A 21,307-nucleotide genomic window follows, 5' to 3' on the forward strand; every position below is an offset into this window, starting at 1 on the left:
CAGCCCCCATCAACCGCACACTGATGTTTCTCTCTCTCTCCCCCTTCCTTCTCTCTCTAAAAATAAATAAATAAAATCTTAAAAAAATTTAGACTAGTCTGTCACTTTGTATTCGTGATTTTTGTTTGATTTAGCAGTGTCAGTTTTTATAGATTTCAGATCTTCTGAGCTTCTTTACAGTCAGTTCACCCTACATCAAAGGTAACCACTATTATTTAATCAACATTGGTCAGTGTTGCCTGTTTTTGAATTTCACATAGACACTTAAAACGTATAGTCTTTTGCCTGGTAGCTTCTTACACTCAGGATAGTGCTTTTCAAATTCCTGTGTTGTTGCATATGTCAGTAGTAACTTCTCTTTTATTGCTGCCTAGTGTAACCATGAAGTGAAGGTGACATGTTTTATTCGTCTAGTCTCTTAATTGATACACCCTTGGAGTAGTTTGCAGTTTGGGGTATTTTACATAAAGCTGCTATGAAAATTCTTTTACAGATCATTTAAGCATTTCATTTTTCTTGGGGTAAAACTCTAGAAGTGGAATTGCTGAGTACAGGGCATATGTGTGTTTCTTAGAAACTGTCAAAACAATTTGTCAAAAGCGTCTGTCCTGCTTTATGTTCCCATGAACAATGTGTGTGGTTCCCGTTGCTCTACATTCTCTACATGCAGCATTGCCAGTCATCTTAGTTTTAGTCATTGCAGTGAGTGTGTAGAGGTCATTGTGATTTTAGTTTACATTTTTGTAGTAACTTCTCTTATGAGTATATTTTCTTATGTTTTTGGTCATTGAGATAACTTTTTTGTGTGTGTGAAGTACTTTTGCATTTCCCCATTCATCATACTGTCATTGCCCTCTATAGTTAGGATGTGTGGTTTTATTGGTATGTGATGTAAAACATGGACCTGTGTATAATAGTGATATAAAACAAAAAAGTAATGTGTAGCTTTATTAGATTTTTGAAAAGCAGACGATATTGGGAATCCAGAATTGAATGTTCATAGTGTGGATTTTGGTTTTTGCAAAAGAACTAGAAGATGGAAGTTATTCATTATATAGCTAAATTTTTATAATGACTGACATGCTAACCTGGGGGAGGTCCATGGATTTGATGGAAAATCAAAGCCTTAGTTTCCTATTTTTATTTTATCACAGGTTTTAAATACATGAGTCATGAAAATCACACATGTTGAAAATTTATATTTAAAAGAAAAGTTTTATTCATTGATTCAAGAGTGGGAAACATTGATTTGTTTCACTTATTTATGAATTTCATGGTTGATTCTTATGTTTTGCAATTTAAAAATTATTGTTTATTTCTGGAGTTTTTAATTTAATATTCATTATTTCCAAATATTTTTTCCATTATCATTAAGTCCTTTTATGCTCCTTCCTCTCTGCAATCCCCATTCTGTTGTCCATGTCCATGAGTTCTTTTTCCTGAGTTCCTCCATATCCAACAGTACTACCCCCACCCCAGCTGTCATCCAGCTATCTATGTGTCTGTCTCTGTTTTGCTTGTTAGTTCAGTTTGTCCATTGGATTCCACGTATGAGTGAAAATGGATGGTATTTTTCTTTCTCTGATTGTACTGTAGCATGTCATCTGCAAATAAAGACAGTGTTACTTCTTCCTTTCCAATCTGGATGCCTTTTGTTTCTTCTTTTCTAATTGCTGTGACTAGAACTTACAGTACTATGTTGAATCTCTGTTGTTCCTGGTCTTAGGAGAATGCTTGTAGTTTCTGCCTGTTGAGAATGAAGCTGGTAGTGGGTTTGTCAGATTGGCCTTTGTGTTTAGGTATGTTCCTTCTATTCTCACTTTGCTGAGAGTGTTTAATTATAAATGGGTGATGCTTTTATCAAATGCTTTTTCTTCATCTATTGGTATGATCATATGTTTTTATCCATCTTATTTATGTGGTGAATCACATTTATTGATTTATGATTATTGTACCAACCTTGGATTCCCTGAATAAATCCCACTTGATCTTGGTGTTTGATCTTTTTGATGCATTGCTTTATCTGTTGGCTAATATTTTATGGTGGATTTTAGTATCTCTGTTCATCAAGCATGTACTTTCCTTTGCAGTGTTGTTTTAAAATATATATTTTATTATTTATACTATCACAGTTGTCCCAATACCTCCCCATTTGCCCCCCTCAACTTGGTACTACCCATTCCTTCCAGGAATTTCTCTCTTTAGTTTATGTCCATGGGTCTTACACATAAGTTCTTTGTCTACTCCATTTCCTATATTGTTCTTAACATCCCTGTCTATTTTGTACCTACCAGTTTATACTTCTTAATCCCTGCAACATTTTCCCCATCCTTTCCCTTCCCCTTGCCAACTGATAACCCTCCAAGTGATCTCCAAATCTATGATTGTTTCTGTTCTGCTTGTTTGCTTAGTTTGTTTTTTAGCTTTGCTTGTTGATAGTTGTATATTTATTGCCATATTACATTCATAGTTTTGATCGTTTTTCTTAAATAAGACCCTTTAATATTTCATATAATAATGGCTTAGCGATGATGAACTCCTTTAGCTTTACTTTGTCTGCGAAGCTTTTTATCTGCCCTTTGATTCTAAATGACAGCTTTGCTGGGTAGAGCAATCTTGTCTGTAGGTCCCTGCTTTTCATCACTTTGAATACTTCTTGCCAGTTCCTTCTAGCCTGCAAAGTTTCTTTTGAGAAATCAGCTGACAGTATTATGGGAACTCCTTTGTAAGTAATTATTTGCTTTTCTCTTGCTGCTTTTAAGATTATCTTTAACCTTTGGCATTTTAATTATGATGTGTCTTGGCATATGTGTCCTGGTTGTCCAATTTGTTGGTATAGAGTTTATAATGTTGTACAATCCTTTGTTTTTCTTTGGTGTTAGTTTCTCTTTCATTTCTGATTTTATTTATTTGGGTCTTCTCTTTTTCTTGATGAGTGTGGTTAAAGGTTGCTTTTTTAGACTGTATTTCATTTATTTCTTCTCTAATCTTTATTATTTTCTTCCTTCTGCTCACTTTGGGCTTTGTTGTTGTTTGTCAAGATCCTTTCAGTGTAAAGCTAGAATGTTTATTTGAGCTTTTCTTATTTTTTGAGATAATGCTATGAACTTCCCTCTTAAGATTATTTTCCCTGTGTCCCACAGATTTTGGATTGTTGTGTTCTCATTTTCATTTGTTTCAGAGTATATTTTGATTTCCTACTTGATCTTGTTGTTGACCCATTTACTGCTTAATAACAAGTTAGGTAGCTTCCATGTCTTTGTGTGTTTTTCAATGTTGTTTTTGTGATTAATTTCCAGTTTCATAGTGTGGTCAGAGAAGATACTTGATATTATTTCAGTCTTCTTGAATTAATGAGACTTGTTTTGTGTCCTAACATGTGGTCTGTCCTAGAAAATGTTCCACATACATTTGAAAAGTATGTATATTATGCCTCTTTGGGGTGAAATGCTATGAAGACATCAGTTAAATCTATTTGATGTAGTGTTTTGTTTAAGGCTACTGTCTTTGTTGATTTTTTTGTCTGGAAGATCTGAAGTCAATGGGGTTTTAAAATCCCCAACTATGAGTGTATTCCTGTATATCTCTTCATTTATTTCCATAAAGATTTCCTTACACATTTAAGTGCTCCTATGTAGGGTGTATAAATGTTTACTAGGGTTATATCCTCTTGTTGGATTGTTCCCTTTATCATTAAGTAGTGTCCTTTTTTTGTCTCTTACTATAGTCTTGGTTTTAAAAATCAATTTTGTTGAATATAAGTATTGCTACCCTAGGTTTTTTTTCTTCCAGTTTGAATGGAATGTCTTTCCCATCTGTTTACTTTTTTAGTTTCTGTGTATCTTTTGATCTGAGGTGCGTCTCTTGGAGGCAGTATATATATGTGTCTTGTTTTCTTACCCATTCAGCTACCCTCTGTCTTTTGGTTGGAGCATTTAAGCTATTTACTTTTAAGGGAATTATTGATAGATAGGTATTTAGTGCCATTTTACTGTTAGACTATTTTCCTCTATTTTGTTTTTCTTAGTCTTTGTCATGTTCCGCTTGTTCTTAAAACAGCGGAATATATGTTGCATGCTGGTTTGGTGTTTACAAACTCCTTTATAAGCTTTTTCTAGTCTGGGAAGCTCCTTATTTGTCCTTTGATTTTAAATGATATCCTTGCTGGTGAAAGTAGCCTTGGTTATAAGCCCTTGGTATCCATCAGCTTGAATATATTATGCTTCTCCCTTCTGTCCTGAAATGTTTCTATTGAGAAATAAGATGACAGTCTCATTGGTGCTTCCTTATATGTAAATACCTGCTTTTCCCTTGTGGGTTTTAAGATTCTCCCCTTATCTTTAAGCTTTGACATTTTAATTATGATATGTCTTAGTGTAAGCATATGGGTCCAACTTTTTCAGGACTCTATGAGCTTATCGGACTTGTGTGTCTTTTTCCTTCACCAGATTAAGGAAATTTTTGGTCATTATTTGTTCAAAAAGTTCGTAATCCCTTGCTCACTGTCTTCTCTTTTTGGTATTCCTTTGATGCGGGTGTTATTACACTTCATGTTGTCCAAAATATTTAAGTTTTCCTCATTTTTTAAAATTGTTTTTTCTCTTTGTTGTTCTGCCTGGGTGTTTTTTTTTTTTTCTTTTCCACATTACTGATTCATCCTCTCCTCATCAATCTACTGTTTATTCCTTCCAGTGTATTATTTATTTCAGATATTACATTATTTATTTCTGACTTGTCCTTTTTTATGGTTTCTGTGTCTTTTTTCATGCTGTTGAGTATCCTTATAATCATTACTCCAACCTAATTGATAAATTGCTTGTCTTCATTTCAGCTAGCTCTTCTGGAAAATTCTCTTGTTCTTTCACTTGGGGTCTATTTCTTGTCTTTCCATTTTGGCTGTTTCTATGTATTTTTATGTATTAGTTAGATCTGCAAAGACTCTGATGCAGACTTTGGACAGACACTGCTTTTAACTGCCCCTGGACAGTCTGTTTGGAGCTTTCAGTGATGCACAGAATGTGGCTCTTACTGCTATGCTTGAGTATGTGCGGAAAGAACCAGGCTACATACCATGGCCAGCTTACCATCACTGGGCCCAGGGGACAGTCAGTTAAAAGCCTTATAGCTCTCAGGGAACTTCCTTAGTTCAACTTAATCAGTTATATAGCCTCAAACTGTACTCAGCAGCCAGGCTTAAGTATCACATCGCGGGGCAGAGTACTGTATTTTGCCATGTATAACGTGCTCCTGTGTATACTGTGCACCCATGTTTTCGGTCCAGTGTTTCAGGAAAAAAAATTTTTGCTTTAATTTTTTAATTCAGTATTTCCTTGTTGATATGTAGATACTTGTTTTTTTGCATTAGAAAGGAATTTTAGCATTTGTTTTTGAGTATAATATGGTACAATTTTATGTAACGAATAATTATAAAACACAAGAACAGATATAAGGCATTTCAGGTGCTACCCATGTATAATGCACATCCTTACTTTTCCCTCAAAATTTTTGGAAAAAAGTGTGCCTTATACATGGCAAAGTATGGTAATTCCTGTGGGTGTGGCCATTGCTTTCCCTTAGACTGATACCACTTGCAAAGGAGTGCTGTGCCTGAGAGAGATGGCTCCTGGAGTATGGGGGATGACCCAGCATATGGATCCTGGTAGCTGTTCTTTCAGTTCTCTCCCCAGAGCCACAAGCTGCAGATTTTCTTCATGCATCTCTAGTCCACTCTGCCCTCCTTCTGTCGGAGCCCAGGGTAAGTGGCTGCAAATGGAATTTTGTGTTTTGGCCCTTTAAGAGGCCCTTTGTATCTTGAGCTCTCTCTGGTGGACAGAAACCCCACTGCTTTTCACAGCAAGATGTTTACTGGGTTACTTTTTCTGCTCTGGTGCTGTAGGCTGGGGAGTCCAGCTTGGGGTTTAGACCCCATGCATCTCTGGGTGAACCCCCTGGCCACTGAAACATCCCTCTGGAACTTCAGCTGCCACTTGTGGGATCTCAGTCAGCCCTCCTGTGCCTTCTCCACACTCCCTGCCAGTCTTGTGGTGGTGAAGTTGTTTCTTCTGTCTGCCCTTCATTACAAGGCTTCTCTCCAATTAGTATTCTGTTGGTTAGTTAGGATGATTTCTCTACAGTTGAGTTGTAATTCCAGATTGGTCCTGGGAGAAGGTTATTGCAGCTTCTACCTACTCCTCCGCCATCTTGGGTCTCCCTTTTGTTGATTTTGTATGTGTCCTGACTGGAGATTGAACCTACAATTTTAGTGTAATGGCACAACGCTCTAACCAACCGAGCTACCCATTCACAGCTGAACACGTCTTTTTTTTATTTCCAGTTAAATGTTAATTGAAATTGTATTTTGTAACATCATTCTTCACCAGTTGAAGTTGTATTATATCAGAAAGGATAAACTTGGTGTGTTTTCAAGTGTTTTACATACTTGCTTTTGTGAGCAGTGTCTCAAGTTCCTTTGGGAAATGATGGCTTTTGAGTTTTTGACCCTAATCTTTGGCTTTTGATATTATTGTTTTCACAAACCATTTCTTCATATTGTTGATATTCTTTAATGCTTAAGTGGAATGTTAGCAAGTATCCTGCATATTTTGCCTGTTGTGACTTGCCTGTAATGTGGTTATTAATTGCTTTAATCCGTGTCTTATCATGAAAGCAAAGAATCAAATTCAGGTGTGACTACTGCTCTTAGATCTCTCTGATGTTCTTGTTTGACCTGGCCATGCTTTGAGCATGTGGATAACAACGTGATTCCTTCATAGTTCTCTGCCAGCAGTGTCCATTTCTGAGGAAGCCTGTCTTTGAGGTTGACTTCTGGCAAGGTGTATTTCAATATGAGCCTTTACTAATGCCCTGTTTCTTGGGTTTTTACAATTCATATGGTGTAATTTTAAACAGCTTTGTGGAGCTGTGTTTAGCTTCTGTGCTTTCTGAATTATGTCTTATTTATATTTTAAACAGTCCTTTCTTATACATTACATAATATAAACTATATGTAATATACAAATGATAGTAGAGTCCTGTACCCAATGGAAAAGGATACCTTCTTAACTTAAAGACCGGGAGAATATTAGGTCCATTGTTAATTAAGAATGGGCCTATGTATCTTCAGTGTTTTATTCTTCATGAAAAGTCATTGGAAAAGTATGTGTGCTATTGGCTGTTTAAATTTTTGACTACATGGAAAAACCTAGGGTGTGTCTGGAGATGCCTTTTCTACTTTTACCAATTTAAATGTTGTGGCATGGGAGGGTATAATCCAACATTAACTTGCACATGGTTCTTACCCAGTTTTATTCTAAAATTAATTTAAAACATTCTACTTTTGTCCAAAGTTGTCACAGTCTTGTTATACTTTGATTTCAATTGAAGGATACCCCCCCTTTTTTAAGTTTTATTCATTTATTTTTAGAAAGAGGGGAAGGGAGGGAGAAAGAGGAGGAGAGAATCTTGCCCTGCAACCAGGGCACATGCCTTGACTAGGAATCGGAACTGGCGAGCTTTCAGTTTCTAGGTTTGCATTTAATCCACTGAGTCACAGCAGCCTGGGCAGAGACCTTTTCTTTTTATGCAGTTATTGATTTTTAAAAATATATTTGACAGTACTATGATGGAGAACAGCTGTTCCTTAGATTTAGAAATATTAAAGTCCTTATGTTTTTGTGTATGAACTTTTCTCAGAGATTTTAAAATCCTAAACCCAATGTCACTGAATGGATGCACATGTGCAGGAGTTCCCTGTGATGCATCATTAGTGTTGATTATAATGCAGTGTATAGTAAACTTGGTCACAGAATTTATGATTGACTTTGAACTCTGAATTCGGGTATTGAGGCAAGTCCCCCTTTTAAAGTCTAAATATTGGCAACTAGAAGTTGGCTAAATGGTATAGATCAGTATATTTAATGGTATGTAAAATGCATGGTCACTATGGTGAAAGTTGACTTAAAAATTCTAATAGCCCTGGTATCATTAAAAATTAAGTAATCCAGTTTGGTTTGGTTGATGGTTCAATTTATTCTTCTCAGCCTTAACTTGACTAAAGTCATTATGTATATGGTAGTAACCAAGTTAAAATGTGGATCACTTGAGGAACATATACCTAGCAAGTATTACATGCAGTAGAATGCTAACTGCAGGTAAAAATATGTAAAAGATATTTTTGTTATGTCTTATTTGAAACCATATTTAAGGTTTTATATCTGGGGCCTTGGGTCATGTTGGATCATCAGGGTGTATTAATCTATGAAACTTTTTAAATTACATGTAGTATTTTGAGAATTTGTTTGTAGGTTCTAGCAGGGGAGTACAGCTACCTGTATACCCTTGACTGAAGACCAGTGCTCTCCTGTGGTTGGGAAGGTCTTCTTCAACTGAGCATGCAGCTTTGGGAGGGACACACGTGGATCAGGGAGGAAGGGGACACCCACCTAGCTGGCCAGATCAGCTGAATCAACCCCTGTGGTCAGTGGGGTGACAGATGTCACAGCTAGATCACCCTCACATCCTACATGCAGAATTTTGTATACATACTTTTGTATTTATATTTCTTGGGGATGGTCATACTTCATCCAATCCTCAAGTGAATTTGAGACACAACAGGGTTTTGAAAACAGTACTCATCTAGGGTAGTAATTTTCATTATTTTTGGGTCATTACCCCCAATAGTTAAAAAGAAATGAAGCAATGTGCATATCTAAATTGTAATTGTGTAATACTGTACTAATATTTCAGGTTTGACACATTTTGTAAGGATAAACATAAAGTTGTTCCCCAATCAAAAATCTGGGGTGCATACTCTCTTCAAAAAACATTGTTCCAAGCTATTATTAGGATAGATAAGAATCTTTCTTGTGGAGCACAACAGATGTTGGTGTACCCTGCCTCGGTACAAGTAGAATATAATTTTGTAGATACAGTAGGAAATGCAGACCCTGTGTAGGATTATAAGGTTCTAAGCTTTCAAGAGGACCTAGCTATGGAAAAAAAAGGATTTAGCAAAATAGAGCCAATATTTTAAAGTCATTAGCAGAGATGATTTAGTGTTTAGGATTTACTATTACTTAATGCTAAAAACATAAAAGTAAGCTGAATGTAGTATCATTTGATGTTCTTTGAGGTAATGGATTAAAGGAAAATCTTAGTGAATGGAAATAACCAAATGTGGAAAGACTTTAAATAGCATCCTAAGGGAAAATGATTACTGTTAAGACTTTTAAGAAATTGTTACTGAATCTAGTTTATTAAAGGCTAAATCTGACTTTATTGTATCCTAGGAGGATAAAAACATGGATAAAGCTACCTGAAATTTGACGTCCAGCACAAATCAAGTTTAGAGATGAGGATGTACTGGAGTTGTTTCCTTTCAGGTAGTGTGTTGTAATGGCTCATCCTTTCCTTCCTTAAGATTCTACTTATTTATTTTTAGAGAGGGTAAGGGAGGAAGAAACAAACATTGATGTGTGGGAGATAGTGATTGGTGGCCTCTTGCACGCCACCAGCTGTGACCTGACAGGGAATTGAACCGATAACCTTTAGGGTTCATAGGCTAGCATTCAATCCACTGAACTACACCAGCCAGGGCTCCTTCCTCTTTTAGTCATTTTTTTCTGGTGCTGACTGTGGACTTTGTGATGAACATTCCTTTGAACAAGGTTGGAGATTAATTTTAAGATCTAAATTGTCTCTGTCTATTTGTCCTTACTGGTAGTAATGTGTTAAAAAACTGTTTTGAGAACAGAGACAGAGTTGATATATTAAAACATGTTATTTACTAAAGGAAAAACATCCCTCTTATGTTCAGTGATCTGAAGCCTAAAATTTTAGTCTTACATTCATTTGGAGAGACTATAACCTTAAAATGGTTTAATATCATAAAATCTTATCAATGCTAGAGGGATAGTAGGTAAACTTCTTCCTTGCCGCTTTGTACCCTTTGCAGCGAAGATCAATTTTTGTATTATTTTGCTAAGTTGGTAGACACACAATGTTATGGTAACATTTATTGTGTGGTCTTTTTGACAGAATTTGGATGATTGTGTATTGTCATCCTGATAGATCCAGAAAGTATTAAGTGTATTCCTTACTGGTTGATGACAAATTCCATTCTCTTCTTGCTACTACAGGTGTGGCCTCAGACCAGGAGTGTGAGCATACCTGAGTTTCTCAGAAGTGCTGAATCCCAGGACACACAGTAGACTGAGTCAGACTGCCTGTTTCAACAAGACTGAGAGGATTGGCATGAGACTAAGGACCATTGATGTAAGCATACCTACCTTTGAGAAATTTGACCTTTAATGTATCCAGCACCTCATGGAGCCCTGAAATGTGACAGCTCTTTTGCATACTGTTGTCCAGCTTTAGTAAATTAACGTTTGGCAGTGATTGTCAAAGCTAATTCCTAGTGTCACTATCATCTGGGAACTTGTTAGGAAAACAAACTCTTAGGGTAGGATCTAGCAATATTTTTTAAAAAAATGTTTTTAAGCCCTCAAATAAATCTGGTTTTCTACTAGAACCACTGACCTATGTGTACAGAAGAAAAAAAATCTAAATGTAGCCCTGGCTGGCGTAGCTCAGTGGATTCGGGGTGGGCTGCGAACCAGTGTCGCAGGTTCCATTCCCAGTCAGGGTACATGCCTGGGTTGCAGGCCATGACCCCCAGCAACCACACATTGATGTTTCTCTCTCTCTCTCTCTCTCTCTCTATCTCCCTCCCTTTCCTCTCTAAAAATAAATAAATTAAAAAAAATCTTAAAAACAAAATCTAAATGTGCCACAGTCAAAAGCTGTGGCATTGTGTGGCCATCAGAGAGAACTTTGTCAGCTTGTCAAGTGAATGTCATTGGAACTTTATGATTTTGAAGTTAATGTTTTTTGAAAAAGTGAATACTGGTAATTTACAGTAACTGCTTTTCATTATACATTTTTGTTAGTGAAATGATACATTCATTCCAGGAAGATAGTAAGTTTTATTAACCTTGTGAATATTAAATTAATAAAATACCAAATACACATTTAATTCTCATAGGAGGAAGTGACCTGGTACTATCCTCCTTCAAAAATCTTGTTAAAATAATCACTTCATTTTCAGGCTATCCTTTGAAACAGTGGTTCTCACGCTTGGAGGTGCAGGATAGGCCACTGAAGGGCTTGTAAGAGCAGACCCCCGTCAGCCTGTGTGTGATTTCTGCCCGAGTGTTCTCATTTCTACTTCAGGGGGCAGCTCTGTTTGGGAACCACTGCTTTTTATTAGTAACATATTTACCCCTTCAGGTACTTAATCTTAATCTCTATATAAGCTTACAACAAAATGCCAGCTCTAGAAGTGAATTACTGAAGGACATTTTTATAGTTCAAATAGACTAATTCAGTTCCTGAATATTTTTGGATCTGCTGCTCTTAACTCAGTGGATTATTTTCTTTCTTAACAAAATGCTCATAATGACACAGGAGGAAAAAAGCCAGAAAACCAGTTGTATTTCATTTTTGAGTTTATTACTCCATATAAGTAGTGTATGGATATATGAGCAGTAACACTTGATACTTAAAAAAGGAGGCCTCACAGACTGGTTCAAAGATATCTGGAATAGCACAAATATTACATTTTCACTCAGTTTGTTTTATTCCAGTTCGTTTTATTTTAAAGATATGTACCTACTCTTTGTATGGTCTTGCTGGTTAATCTTAGAAAATATTAGGGTAGCAGCCTACAAATAAGAGTGAACCATTGGAGGGACGGTCACCATCCCATGCAATCTCTAATTTTGGTCAGTTCCCAAGATAATGGACCACTCACAAAATCTGGCACTGTTGTGAGAAAAACTATTTTGGCTATAAAGCATTTATCTTGGCCCAAGGAAAGTAAATAATGGGTCATATAAGTAAGGCTGAGATAATATGTTGCAGAGTAATAGAAATTATATTCTTAAAAGTTGAAATGATGCCAGGTATTATTAGGTTTAGATCCCAACCAGGGGTCTTGTGGGAGCTCTGGGGTATGGACAGATAACTATTTCCCAGTTTTGTTTTATTATTTCCTGATTGAATTGTGAACCCTCACTGTCATTACAATTCCTAATTGCTAGTAGGACTCCTGCGTATGGAGATCAAAAAGCCAGGCCTAGAGATCCCAGATTGGGTGGGAAAGGTGCAGTGTACCTTCAGGTCAGCACAGGATGGAAGAAACAGGGTGGATCGCATCACTCATCCTCTGAACTGAGCAAAGTTTTAAAATTTTAGAACTTTAATTCCAGGGTTTTACCAGTATTATGCTATGCAATATTAACTGTATGAAAATTGAAATTCTCAAAGTTCTCATTTCCTAAGTCACTCTCTGCTATTTTGGTGTATATAGAGCTGGGCAAAAGCATGTTTCACTTGCTACTTTATTCTTGTATTAGTAGTTATTATTCACTGCATCATTTCCACTATGAACCACTAGTGATAAGCCTCCTTTTGCCCTACCTTGTGTGTTCTGCTTCTCTGCTCTGTGCTGAGCCGTCTCCTTGTACTTTTCTGTTTCTTTCCGATTTTACTCAAAGACTGGACTTCCATGATAAATGCTTTCTGAGGCCCTCTCATAGTAAGTTCTCAAAGCAGTACCTGAGTTTCAAATTGCTACCTCCTGACATCCCACCTGAATAAATTCTACAAATTTAGAGTTCAGATGGGAGTGATTTGAGAAGATATTGTATGAAATTGAAAAATTTCACATTCCTGGACTGAAACCAAACCCCCATCTAATTGTAGTTCATCATTTAGTGAGTGTTATGAGGTATTGCAAATGTAATGTGCTGTTTATAGCCACATTGGTGCAGTAAGGAAGTTAATCTGATTAACTTGAGTATATGTCCGTATGTATGATGTACTGAAAAGGAGTAATGGCTGAGGAGTGATTTTCTTTTTCTTTTTCAAGATAAAACTGAAGCAAAAAGCTGTGAACTAACTGCTTTTCAGGGAGTCAGGCCACAGTGTAATGCCTCCCATTTGTGATGACTGGCTTAGTCGTGAGCTCGCTTATGTCCAAGATTAAGTTCAGGTATGTGTTCTGTGTCATACATATTTTATACAAGGATATTGCTTTGATTTTCAGAGAAATCACTATCCACACTTTGTACATATAAGAAACCAGAACTTTCAGCACTTTCCACTCAGGGACAAGTACTTCACCTGCTATAGAGAAGCCCTAGTTCTGAGCAAAACAACTGTATTAAAACTGTGTGACTCATGTTCCTAATACACACTGTTCACAGTTTACTAGCATACCTGTCACAAGGCAGGTAGAAGCTGACACAGACAAGGTTTTACTGATTTTAAACCTTTATGTTCCCTGTTTGTCAAAATAACTCGCCCATTTTCACATTCTGCCCTTGCTGACTTCACAGAGCTTTCTTATTTCTCTGCCTCAACTCCTAAAGGAATTGTGCTCAGATTCTCTATTTGCTTTCTACCACCCTAGAAAGCCATGCCTCCTGACAAATAGTGTATGCTCACTTAATATGTTCTTGTACAGTTGTAGGATTATCTTAGGGTAGGATTTGGACATAATGGAAATTTTCTTAAAAAGCCCATTTCTCTTATATGTGTTCCTTTTCTGTGCACTGTTGCTAACCCAAATCTCATTAACTGTTTTCTAGAAAGCTATGAATTTGCATACAGTACTAGTACAAAATTCAATCTAGTTGAAGGAGTCCAACGCCAGCCACCATTTAGCTGAAAATCTATAATACACATTGCATCTCAAAACAAGGTGGGTACCAAAAGAAAATGGAAAGACCAACACTGTGGTGTTTTCTTGAGGAAACTGTCAAGAAGGGCAGTTTTAGCATGTAAAGTAAAAATGGCTCTCTAATTTGTAAACAATGATGGATCTAATACATGATATTCTGAAACGTTTTCATTAAAATTAGAAGTCATAAAATTAACCAAGAAATAAATTTTATGCCTTTCCATAGTCCATACTGAGTTTCATTTATTAGTTTGCCAAATATTTCTTAAAAGAATGCAAAAGTCAGACCTATGGAAAAGTCCGTAGGAACAATAACCCCACATGAGCCTCACTGGCATAGCTCAGTTGACCATCCCAGTGTTCAAAATAAGGATATTCCCTTTTGGGCCACTAAAAGGGAATATCTTTGTTTTGGTGGACACTTTCTTCTATTCCTTACTTTCTTTTTCTCTTCAAATAAGGGATAACTGGAAACATACAAAGTTGTCACCTCCAACTTGGAACGTGTGGGCAAATTAGAAATAGATCAGACCTCTTCCCTCAAACTTCAAGGGTGGCAAATTCATGCTTGGGGACACAGATTCACCTAGGGTAGTAGAAAATTTCAAGCTAAAAATTTTCTTGACCCTCTATGTACTATTCCACGTTGTGGAAAACTGAAATACGCAGTTTGGACACAACACTAATTATTGAAAACTGGCACAAAGGACGTACATTTCTGTATTTTATGATGTATAGAACACACTATTCTTAAGAGACTTAAACTGCATGAGGTTTACAGATGAAACTTTAAATCTGGAAGTGTTAGCAGTGCCAAGAATTCCAAACTGCTTGTAACAGAATATTTAGCAATGCACAGGTTTGAAAGCCAGTCCATCCTGATTCATTGTTTGGTCATTGTAGCTGCACTCTGTACGCACCTATTAGCAGTTTTACCTATAAAAAGAAAACAAGGCATAGGGATCAGCACAAACATAGTCCCCCTTAAACTTCCAAATTAAGTAGTTATCAATCAGGTATTTCAATGTTTTAATTAAAATAGTCATGATCTAAAGGCTTACAATTTGAACTTTTGTTATAAATACCAAAGCCTAGAAGAGAACCCAGACTGCTCGACACTATAGGGATGTAGTACACAGGTATGTGTACATATATCTGTCATGTTTTAGATTCAGAAAGGGGCATGTTGCACGGACTGTTACCTGAGGGAGCACTGGTCTCTATGAGAGGTATACCAGGAAACCACATGAGAGAGTCATTTAGAAAAACAATTCAAGTAGGAATACTGAATATGGGGAAAGGCTTCTCACCTTAGCGGTGGGTGCTTCTGTTAACCTTATGAAGAGTTTGTTGAGGCCTGCAACAGGGTTGAATGAGTAAACAAAATGACTATCCTAGGGAAGAAGACCAAAAAAGGGTCAGTATTTTTTCCAGCATCTCCACCTACGAACAGGCTAGGTCTAATAGTATAATGTTAATCTAAAGAGGCTAGAACCCTTTAGGACTGTGCAAGTTTTGTATTTGAATTCATGAGGCAATAAGCTGTGATTTATTTGCTTTTCCTTTGATTTACTAAAAAGATACAGATGACAAAACAATATCCAAATATTTAGGATTAGAATGTGTTAGTCATATTAGCCTGAGTGTTAAAGGTCTTTATAACTATTTAATTTTGGTTATTAAATCATGCATGAAGGTTCTTCAGGAGCATTTTTTTTTAAATCCTCACCCAAGGACATGTCACCATTGATTTTAGAGAGAAACATCAATTGCCTCTTGCACATGCCCCCTTTGGGAATTGAACCAGGAACCTAGGTATGTACCCTAAGGATCAAACTGCCAACCTTTTCCAGCACTCGGTTGGAAATGACATTCCAACCAACTGAGCCACATGGTCAGGGCCAAGAGTGTTTTTTATATTAAAAAAGAATGTATATAGCCACTAATAGATCAGTTATTACATTATTTTTATTTTTAAATGTTTATAATAAAAATCAAAATTATATCATGACCAGGCATACTTTTCTTTTAGAATTTCCTTTAAATGAATGTTGTTTATAATCACAATGATGGGAAAAGGCATACTATTTAAAATTGAATTTATATTCTGAATGTTAATTTTAAGACATGACAAACATAATTTAAGTTTCAAGTATCAAACATTTAGAAAGATTTTTGATAAAATTTAGGATTGGCTATTGCCTCATTTCAAACAACAGGTTTACTGAATTATAATTAAGACTTTATTAAAATATAGCATTTTAAAAGTTATCTTTTAATTAAAAAATGTACTTTTCAGTAATGAATCACAGAAAATCTTACCAGAAAAACAGGTAGCTGAAATTTATCATTTAAAACTACGGCTTGTACACTACATGGTCCACAGAGCCGAGCAATAACATCTTTACCCAAAAAGTTTGCATGGAAAATGAACAGCAGGATGCCAGAGCCTGAGCAAGGGAGATGCAAACACAAGAGTTTAACCCAGTCCTTGAAACTCCACCTTTGAGAGCCCCAAAGGCAGAAGCATGGGTGGGAGTAGCACAGCATGGTACATGGAAGTGCCCCAGCTAGCCTCTGTGCACTTGCCCCACCTACTTTCTCCTCCCCAGTGGAGAAGCCCTTCAATTGCCAAACCACAACACTTTAAAAATTTTTTTGTTCTATTAATAGCTCATGGAACTGACTTTTTAAAACTTGCTTTTCTATATTAAAAGTGGCATTTGCTGAATGCATAAATATCCACGGAAACAAACTGCTGGACATTCTATGGTGGTTGTGTTTGGGTGTGGGTTTGAGTGATTTCCCATTTTCTTCCACATACTGTTTGTATTTTCCAAATTTTGTGATTAACAGCAAATCTTATTTTTTGGCGGGGGGTGGGGGGGGAAGCATGAGTTGAAGCTGTCATTGAATGTCCAAAATATTGTGCAAGATTCACTTTGAAGAAAAGCTATACTTTTTAATAATACAACAAAACAGCTGTATCAGCTCTTTTATGGGTAAACTATTTTTAATGTTCAGAAGACACTTCCTCCTAAAAGAACATAAAGAACAATTTATTTATTTTGGTCCCAGCATTAAAGAGCACACCTTATACTTCTGTAAAGATTTTTCTCCAGATTTATAATGTGAAATGTCTGCTTGAATAGTCAAAATGACAAATCATGACTCTCAATGCCAAGTTCACCAAAGCTACGAATGCCTGTCTTGACAAGACTAGATTCAAAAAGAGTCAATGGGGACGGTACATGCCATTGAGTGAGCATGTGTACTGTGTGGCTGTCTTTAGAAGGGTCAGAGCTATGGCCAACTAGTGATTGGCAGCTTCATCACAACAACATGCCCACTCATGCACCATGTCTTGCGTAGAGTTTTTTGGTGGAACATCAAATCACCTACGTGACTCAGCCACCCTACAACCCAGATTTAGTACCCTGCGACTTCAGAGTTTTCCCAAAACTAAAATGACCTTTGAAAGGGAAGAGATTTCAGACGATCGATGAGATTTAGGAAAACACGATACTGCAGCTGATGGTGACTGGGAGAACTGTGTGAGGTCCCAAGGTGCCTACTTTGAATGGGGACTGGGGCATCATCCTATGTAGTGTATCTTGTATCTTGAATAAATGTCACTTTTTCATATTACATGGCTGAATACATTCTGGACAGACCTCATATAGACTTTTAATGGGTGGCAGGGTTTTATTTATTTAAACAAAGCAAAACAAAAAAGCCAGAGCTCAGTTTCCTACTTTCAGGCAGACACTCCGCTTTATAAAAGCTTGTGGCACCTGTGTCCTAGAGAAAGCAGTCATGCTACCTGCAAAGCAGCTGCTAAGCAGAGGCCAGGAGGCAGAACTGAAGTTTATAATTAATGCTATTGAAGGGCAGACATCTTCTGTTCCTCTTTAAAAAAGCAATTATTAGCAATAACAAAATTTCAGGAAAAACATTGATTTTGGGCTCAGAATCTAAAAAACTAGTACAATTATTATTCCCAACTTCCATACTTTTTAAACAAGTTATAACACCATTTTCTGTGGATCCTTTAAAGTCACATGGGATGGTACGCATCAGCTGGTCCTTTTTCTGCCAGAGTAGCTGTTTTTAACTATTTTACATAATTGCTGATACTAATAGAATTTTTTTTTAAAGATTTTATAAATTTTTAGAGAGGGGAAGGGAAGGAGAAAGAGAAGAGGAGAAACATCAGAATGTGGTTGCCTCTCACACGCCCTCTACTGGGGACCTTGGCCACAACCCAGGCATGTGCCCTGACTGAAAACTGAACTGGCAACCTTTTGGTTCACAGGCTGGCACTCAATCCACTGAGCTACACCAGCCAGGGCTGAACATTTTTTAAGGTTTGTTTATATAAGGAGATCTAATAGTGTCATATTTCAGACTCATGGAAAACATATGCTTACCTTCTGGTATGTTCGGTGGGGGTTTATAATTGAAATCCATTGAAAAATCTGGCCCTTCACAGAGACGATGACATGCTATTGGAAAAACTGGTTCTAGTAGAGCAAGGCGTGCTTCAAAGTAATCTTTTATTGTCTCTTCTGCTACCCTTGAAAGTCTAATCAAAAAGTATGTAGAGTCGTTAATGAAAAAAAGAATCATGAGCCATAAAATTATTACTGATGAATGCAGATCAACTTTAAAAACCACCTCTTTCCTCTTCCTGCTTGCCTGCATCTAATGTGCCACCTGTCTTTCTCACTGTCTGTCCTTTCCTGGGAATTTGGGTTCCATGAGGTCAAGTCTTCTCCCCACTGCCCTCTCTATAGTACTTGGTGCATAAACAGTGCTCAATACCATCCCTTTAATAAATGATCAATTTGGAGAATGGAAAACAAGATTTCTATTTAAAAAATAAATTCAAGAACTGCCATACACACTTCTTGCTAACAGTGCTTACTTTAGGAAGCAAATAAAATGATTAGTAGTGCTAAATCAGAAATTTTGTTTTGATTTTAACTTTTTTAAAAAAAGTTTATTTTTAGAGAGAGGGGAAGGGAGAGAAACGTTGACTGGCTGCCCTTTGCATACCCCCAACTAGGGTTTTGGCCTGCAATCCAGGCATGTGCCCTGACCAGGAATTGAACCACAGACCTTTGTTTTGTTGAGACAACACCCAACTCACTCTGAGCCACACCAGTCAGGCCTTCATTTTAACATTTTTTAAAAAGTGTATTTTACTGTCTGTGCTATTACAGTTGTCCCATTTTTTTCTCCCCTTTATCCCCCTCTATCATGTACCCTTCTACCACCAGCATTCCCCCCCTCCCCCTTAGTTTTTGTCATTGGGTCGTATATGTAAGTTCTCTGGCTTCTCCATTTTCTGTATTGTTCTTAACCTCCTGCTGTCTATTTTGTACCTACCAATTATGCTTCTCATTCCCTGTACCTTTTTCCACATTCTCCCTTCCCCCTTCCCACTGACAACCCTCCATGTGATCTCCATTTCTGATTGTTCCTATTTTAGTTTTTTCCTTAATTTTTGTTCTTAGATTCAGTTGTTGATAATTGTGAGTTTGTTATTTTACTGATCGTATTTTTGACCGTATTTTTCTTGGATAAGTCCCTTTAACATTTCGTATCATAAAGGCTTGGTGAAGATGACCTCCTTTAACTTGACCTTATCTGGGAAGCACTGTATCTGCCCTTCCTTTCCAAACAATAGCTTTGCTGGATAGAGCAATCTTGGATGTAGGTCCTTGCCTTTCATGACTTCAAATACTTTCCAGTTCCTTCTTGTTTGCAAGGTGTCTTTTGAGAAATCAGCTGATGGTCTTATGGGAGCTCCTTTGTAGGTAACTGTCTCCTTTTCTCTTGCTGCTTTAAATTCTCTCCTTATCTTTAATCTTGGGAAATACAGTTATGAGGTACCTTGCTGTGTTTCTCCTTGGGTCCAATTTGTTTGGGAGACTCTGATCTTCCTGGACTCCCTGGAAGTCTGTTTCCTTGTCAGACTGGGGAAGTTCTCCATTATGTTTTTTCAAGATCGTTTTCTCCTTCTGGCTCCCCTATGATTTGGATATTGGAAAGCTTAAAGCTGTCCCTAAGGTTCCTAAGTCTTATCATTTTTTTTGAATTCTTGTTTCTTCATTTTGTTCTGGATGAATGTTTATATCTTCCTTATGCTTCAAATTGTTGATTTGAGTCCCAGTACCCTTCCTGTCACTGTTGGTTCCCTGTACATTTTCCTTTATTTCACTTTTGATGCCCTTCACTTCTTCCTCTATTTTGCAACCACACTCAACCATTTCTGTGAGCATCCTGATTACCAGTGTTTTGAACTCTGCATCTGGTAGGTTGTCTCTTCATCACTTTGTTCTGTTTTTGGAGCTTTGATCTGTTCTTTCATTTGGGCCTTTTTTTTTTTTTTTGTCTCTGTCACCTGTTACACAATAAGGGGTGGAGCCTTAGGAATTAGCCAGAGCTGGGCAACCCACATAGCTGTTTTTTGGTGCTATATGTTGGGGAGGAGGTCTGAGAGGGAACAATGCCACTTGCTTGGCTCTGTGCAGGTTTCTAGTCACTTCCCCTGCTACCCACAAGCAAGCTGGGCACTTCTGGTGCTGATTCCTAGGTGGGTGGGTTTGTGTATGTTCTAGGACCCTGTGGGTCTCTTCAACAAATCCTTCTGTTATGTTAGGAGTTTCTCCTGCCACCGCAGCCCGCCCCCAGGTTTTTAGGCTTTATTTCCATGTGCTGGGACCCTGGGTTATGCAGCCTGCCTCACTCCCCAGTTGGTCCTCCTGGTGCATCTACATGCAAGTGCGGGACCACCTGGTCTTCCAGCTGCCGCCCTGCTGCGAGTCCAGGTCTTCTCTGCCCCAGCTGCCCGTCTCCACCTGCCCCTACCAGCCTGGATGAATGTTTCTTCTTTAACTCCTCGGTTGTTGGACTTCCATTCAGTTTGATTTTCTGGCAGTCCTGGTTATTTTTTTTATTTTTTTTTTTTGGTTTTAAATTTGTTGTTGTCCTCCTCTTGGTGGTGTGAGGGGGAAAAGTAGATCTATCTATGCCTCCATCCTGGCCAGAAGTCCCATTATGAAAAGCTGTATATAAGCATCTTCTCTCTCTCTCTTTTGCTCTTTTTTCTTTTTTCCTATTTGGCAAGGATCTTTTTGTTGTTTGTTCAGCTCTAGTCTCATAACTACTTTGCTGAGGTGAATGCCCACATGAACAGTTGTACCATCAGCTTTCTACAGGCTACACTTGTTCAGTGTAAATGAAATAATTCTTCCTGTAAACCTGGATTACACTGCCAATTTGCTGCCTTTTATGCCGTCCTTACACAACCTGAATTTCCCTGTCATTTGGGATGGGCATGGATCAAAATGCTGTACTTCTGTCTCAGTTCTTTGGAACCAGGAGAAGACATAACCTTTCTGCAAATGTGGGAAGATGCACTGAAATGCCTTTTATGGTTCTTGCTCCGGTCAGAAGTAACAAAAGTACTGAACTATGTTTTGGGTGCTGGTGTTTCAGTTATGACTGCAGAACGGCAGTAAATGTTTTTACATTATCTCACCAGCAAGGTAACTAACT

General features: G+C 37.4%; 2 protein-coding genes across 9 annotated transcripts in view; one reads left to right on the top strand and one right to left on the bottom strand.

Annotated features, from left to right (window-relative positions):
• PSPC1 (paraspeckle component 1) overlaps window positions 1-21,307 on the top strand; it is a 112,719-nt gene that overhangs the window by 90,790 nt on the left and 622 nt on the right. For 2 of the 7 annotated variants that reach the window (XR_006786412.1, XR_006786413.1), the window contains 3 exons: window positions 9,288-9,380; window positions 10,137-10,272; window positions 12,929-13,051. The gene's annotated coding sequence lies outside the window, so the exon portion shown is untranslated. Of the gene's footprint in view, window positions 1-5,577; window positions 5,756-9,287; window positions 9,381-10,136; window positions 10,273-12,928; window positions 13,763-21,307 lie in introns of those variants that run through there. The other 5 variants (XR_006786408.1, XR_006786407.1, XR_006786409.1 and 2 more) reach the window with 5 other exon arrangements.
• Window positions 11,487-21,307, bottom strand: part of MPHOSPH8 (M-phase phosphoprotein 8) — an 83,674-nt gene continuing 73,853 nt past the window's right edge. The window contains exons 11-14 of one of the 2 annotated variants that reach the window (XM_045844842.1): window positions 18,172-18,326; window positions 16,064-16,191; window positions 15,052-15,135; window positions 11,487-14,677 (exon numbers count right to left, since the gene is read on the bottom strand). In XM_045844842.1, the coding sequence (XP_045700798.1) occupies window positions 14,636-14,677; window positions 15,052-15,135; window positions 16,064-16,191; window positions 18,172-18,326 (409 nt within the window). In that variant the 3' untranslated portion in view covers window positions 11,487-14,635. The remainder of the gene's footprint in view (window positions 14,678-15,051; window positions 15,136-16,063; window positions 16,192-18,171; window positions 18,327-21,307) is intronic. The other variant, XM_045844844.1, reaches the window with a different exon arrangement.

The sequence above is a fragment of the Phyllostomus hastatus genome, unplaced genomic scaffold (genome assembly GCF_019186645.2).
Source record: "Phyllostomus hastatus isolate PE091 unplaced genomic scaffold, TTU_PhHast_1.1 phas_contig_41, whole genome shotgun sequence".
NCBI lineage: Eukaryota > Metazoa > Chordata > Mammalia > Chiroptera > Phyllostomidae > Phyllostomus > Phyllostomus hastatus.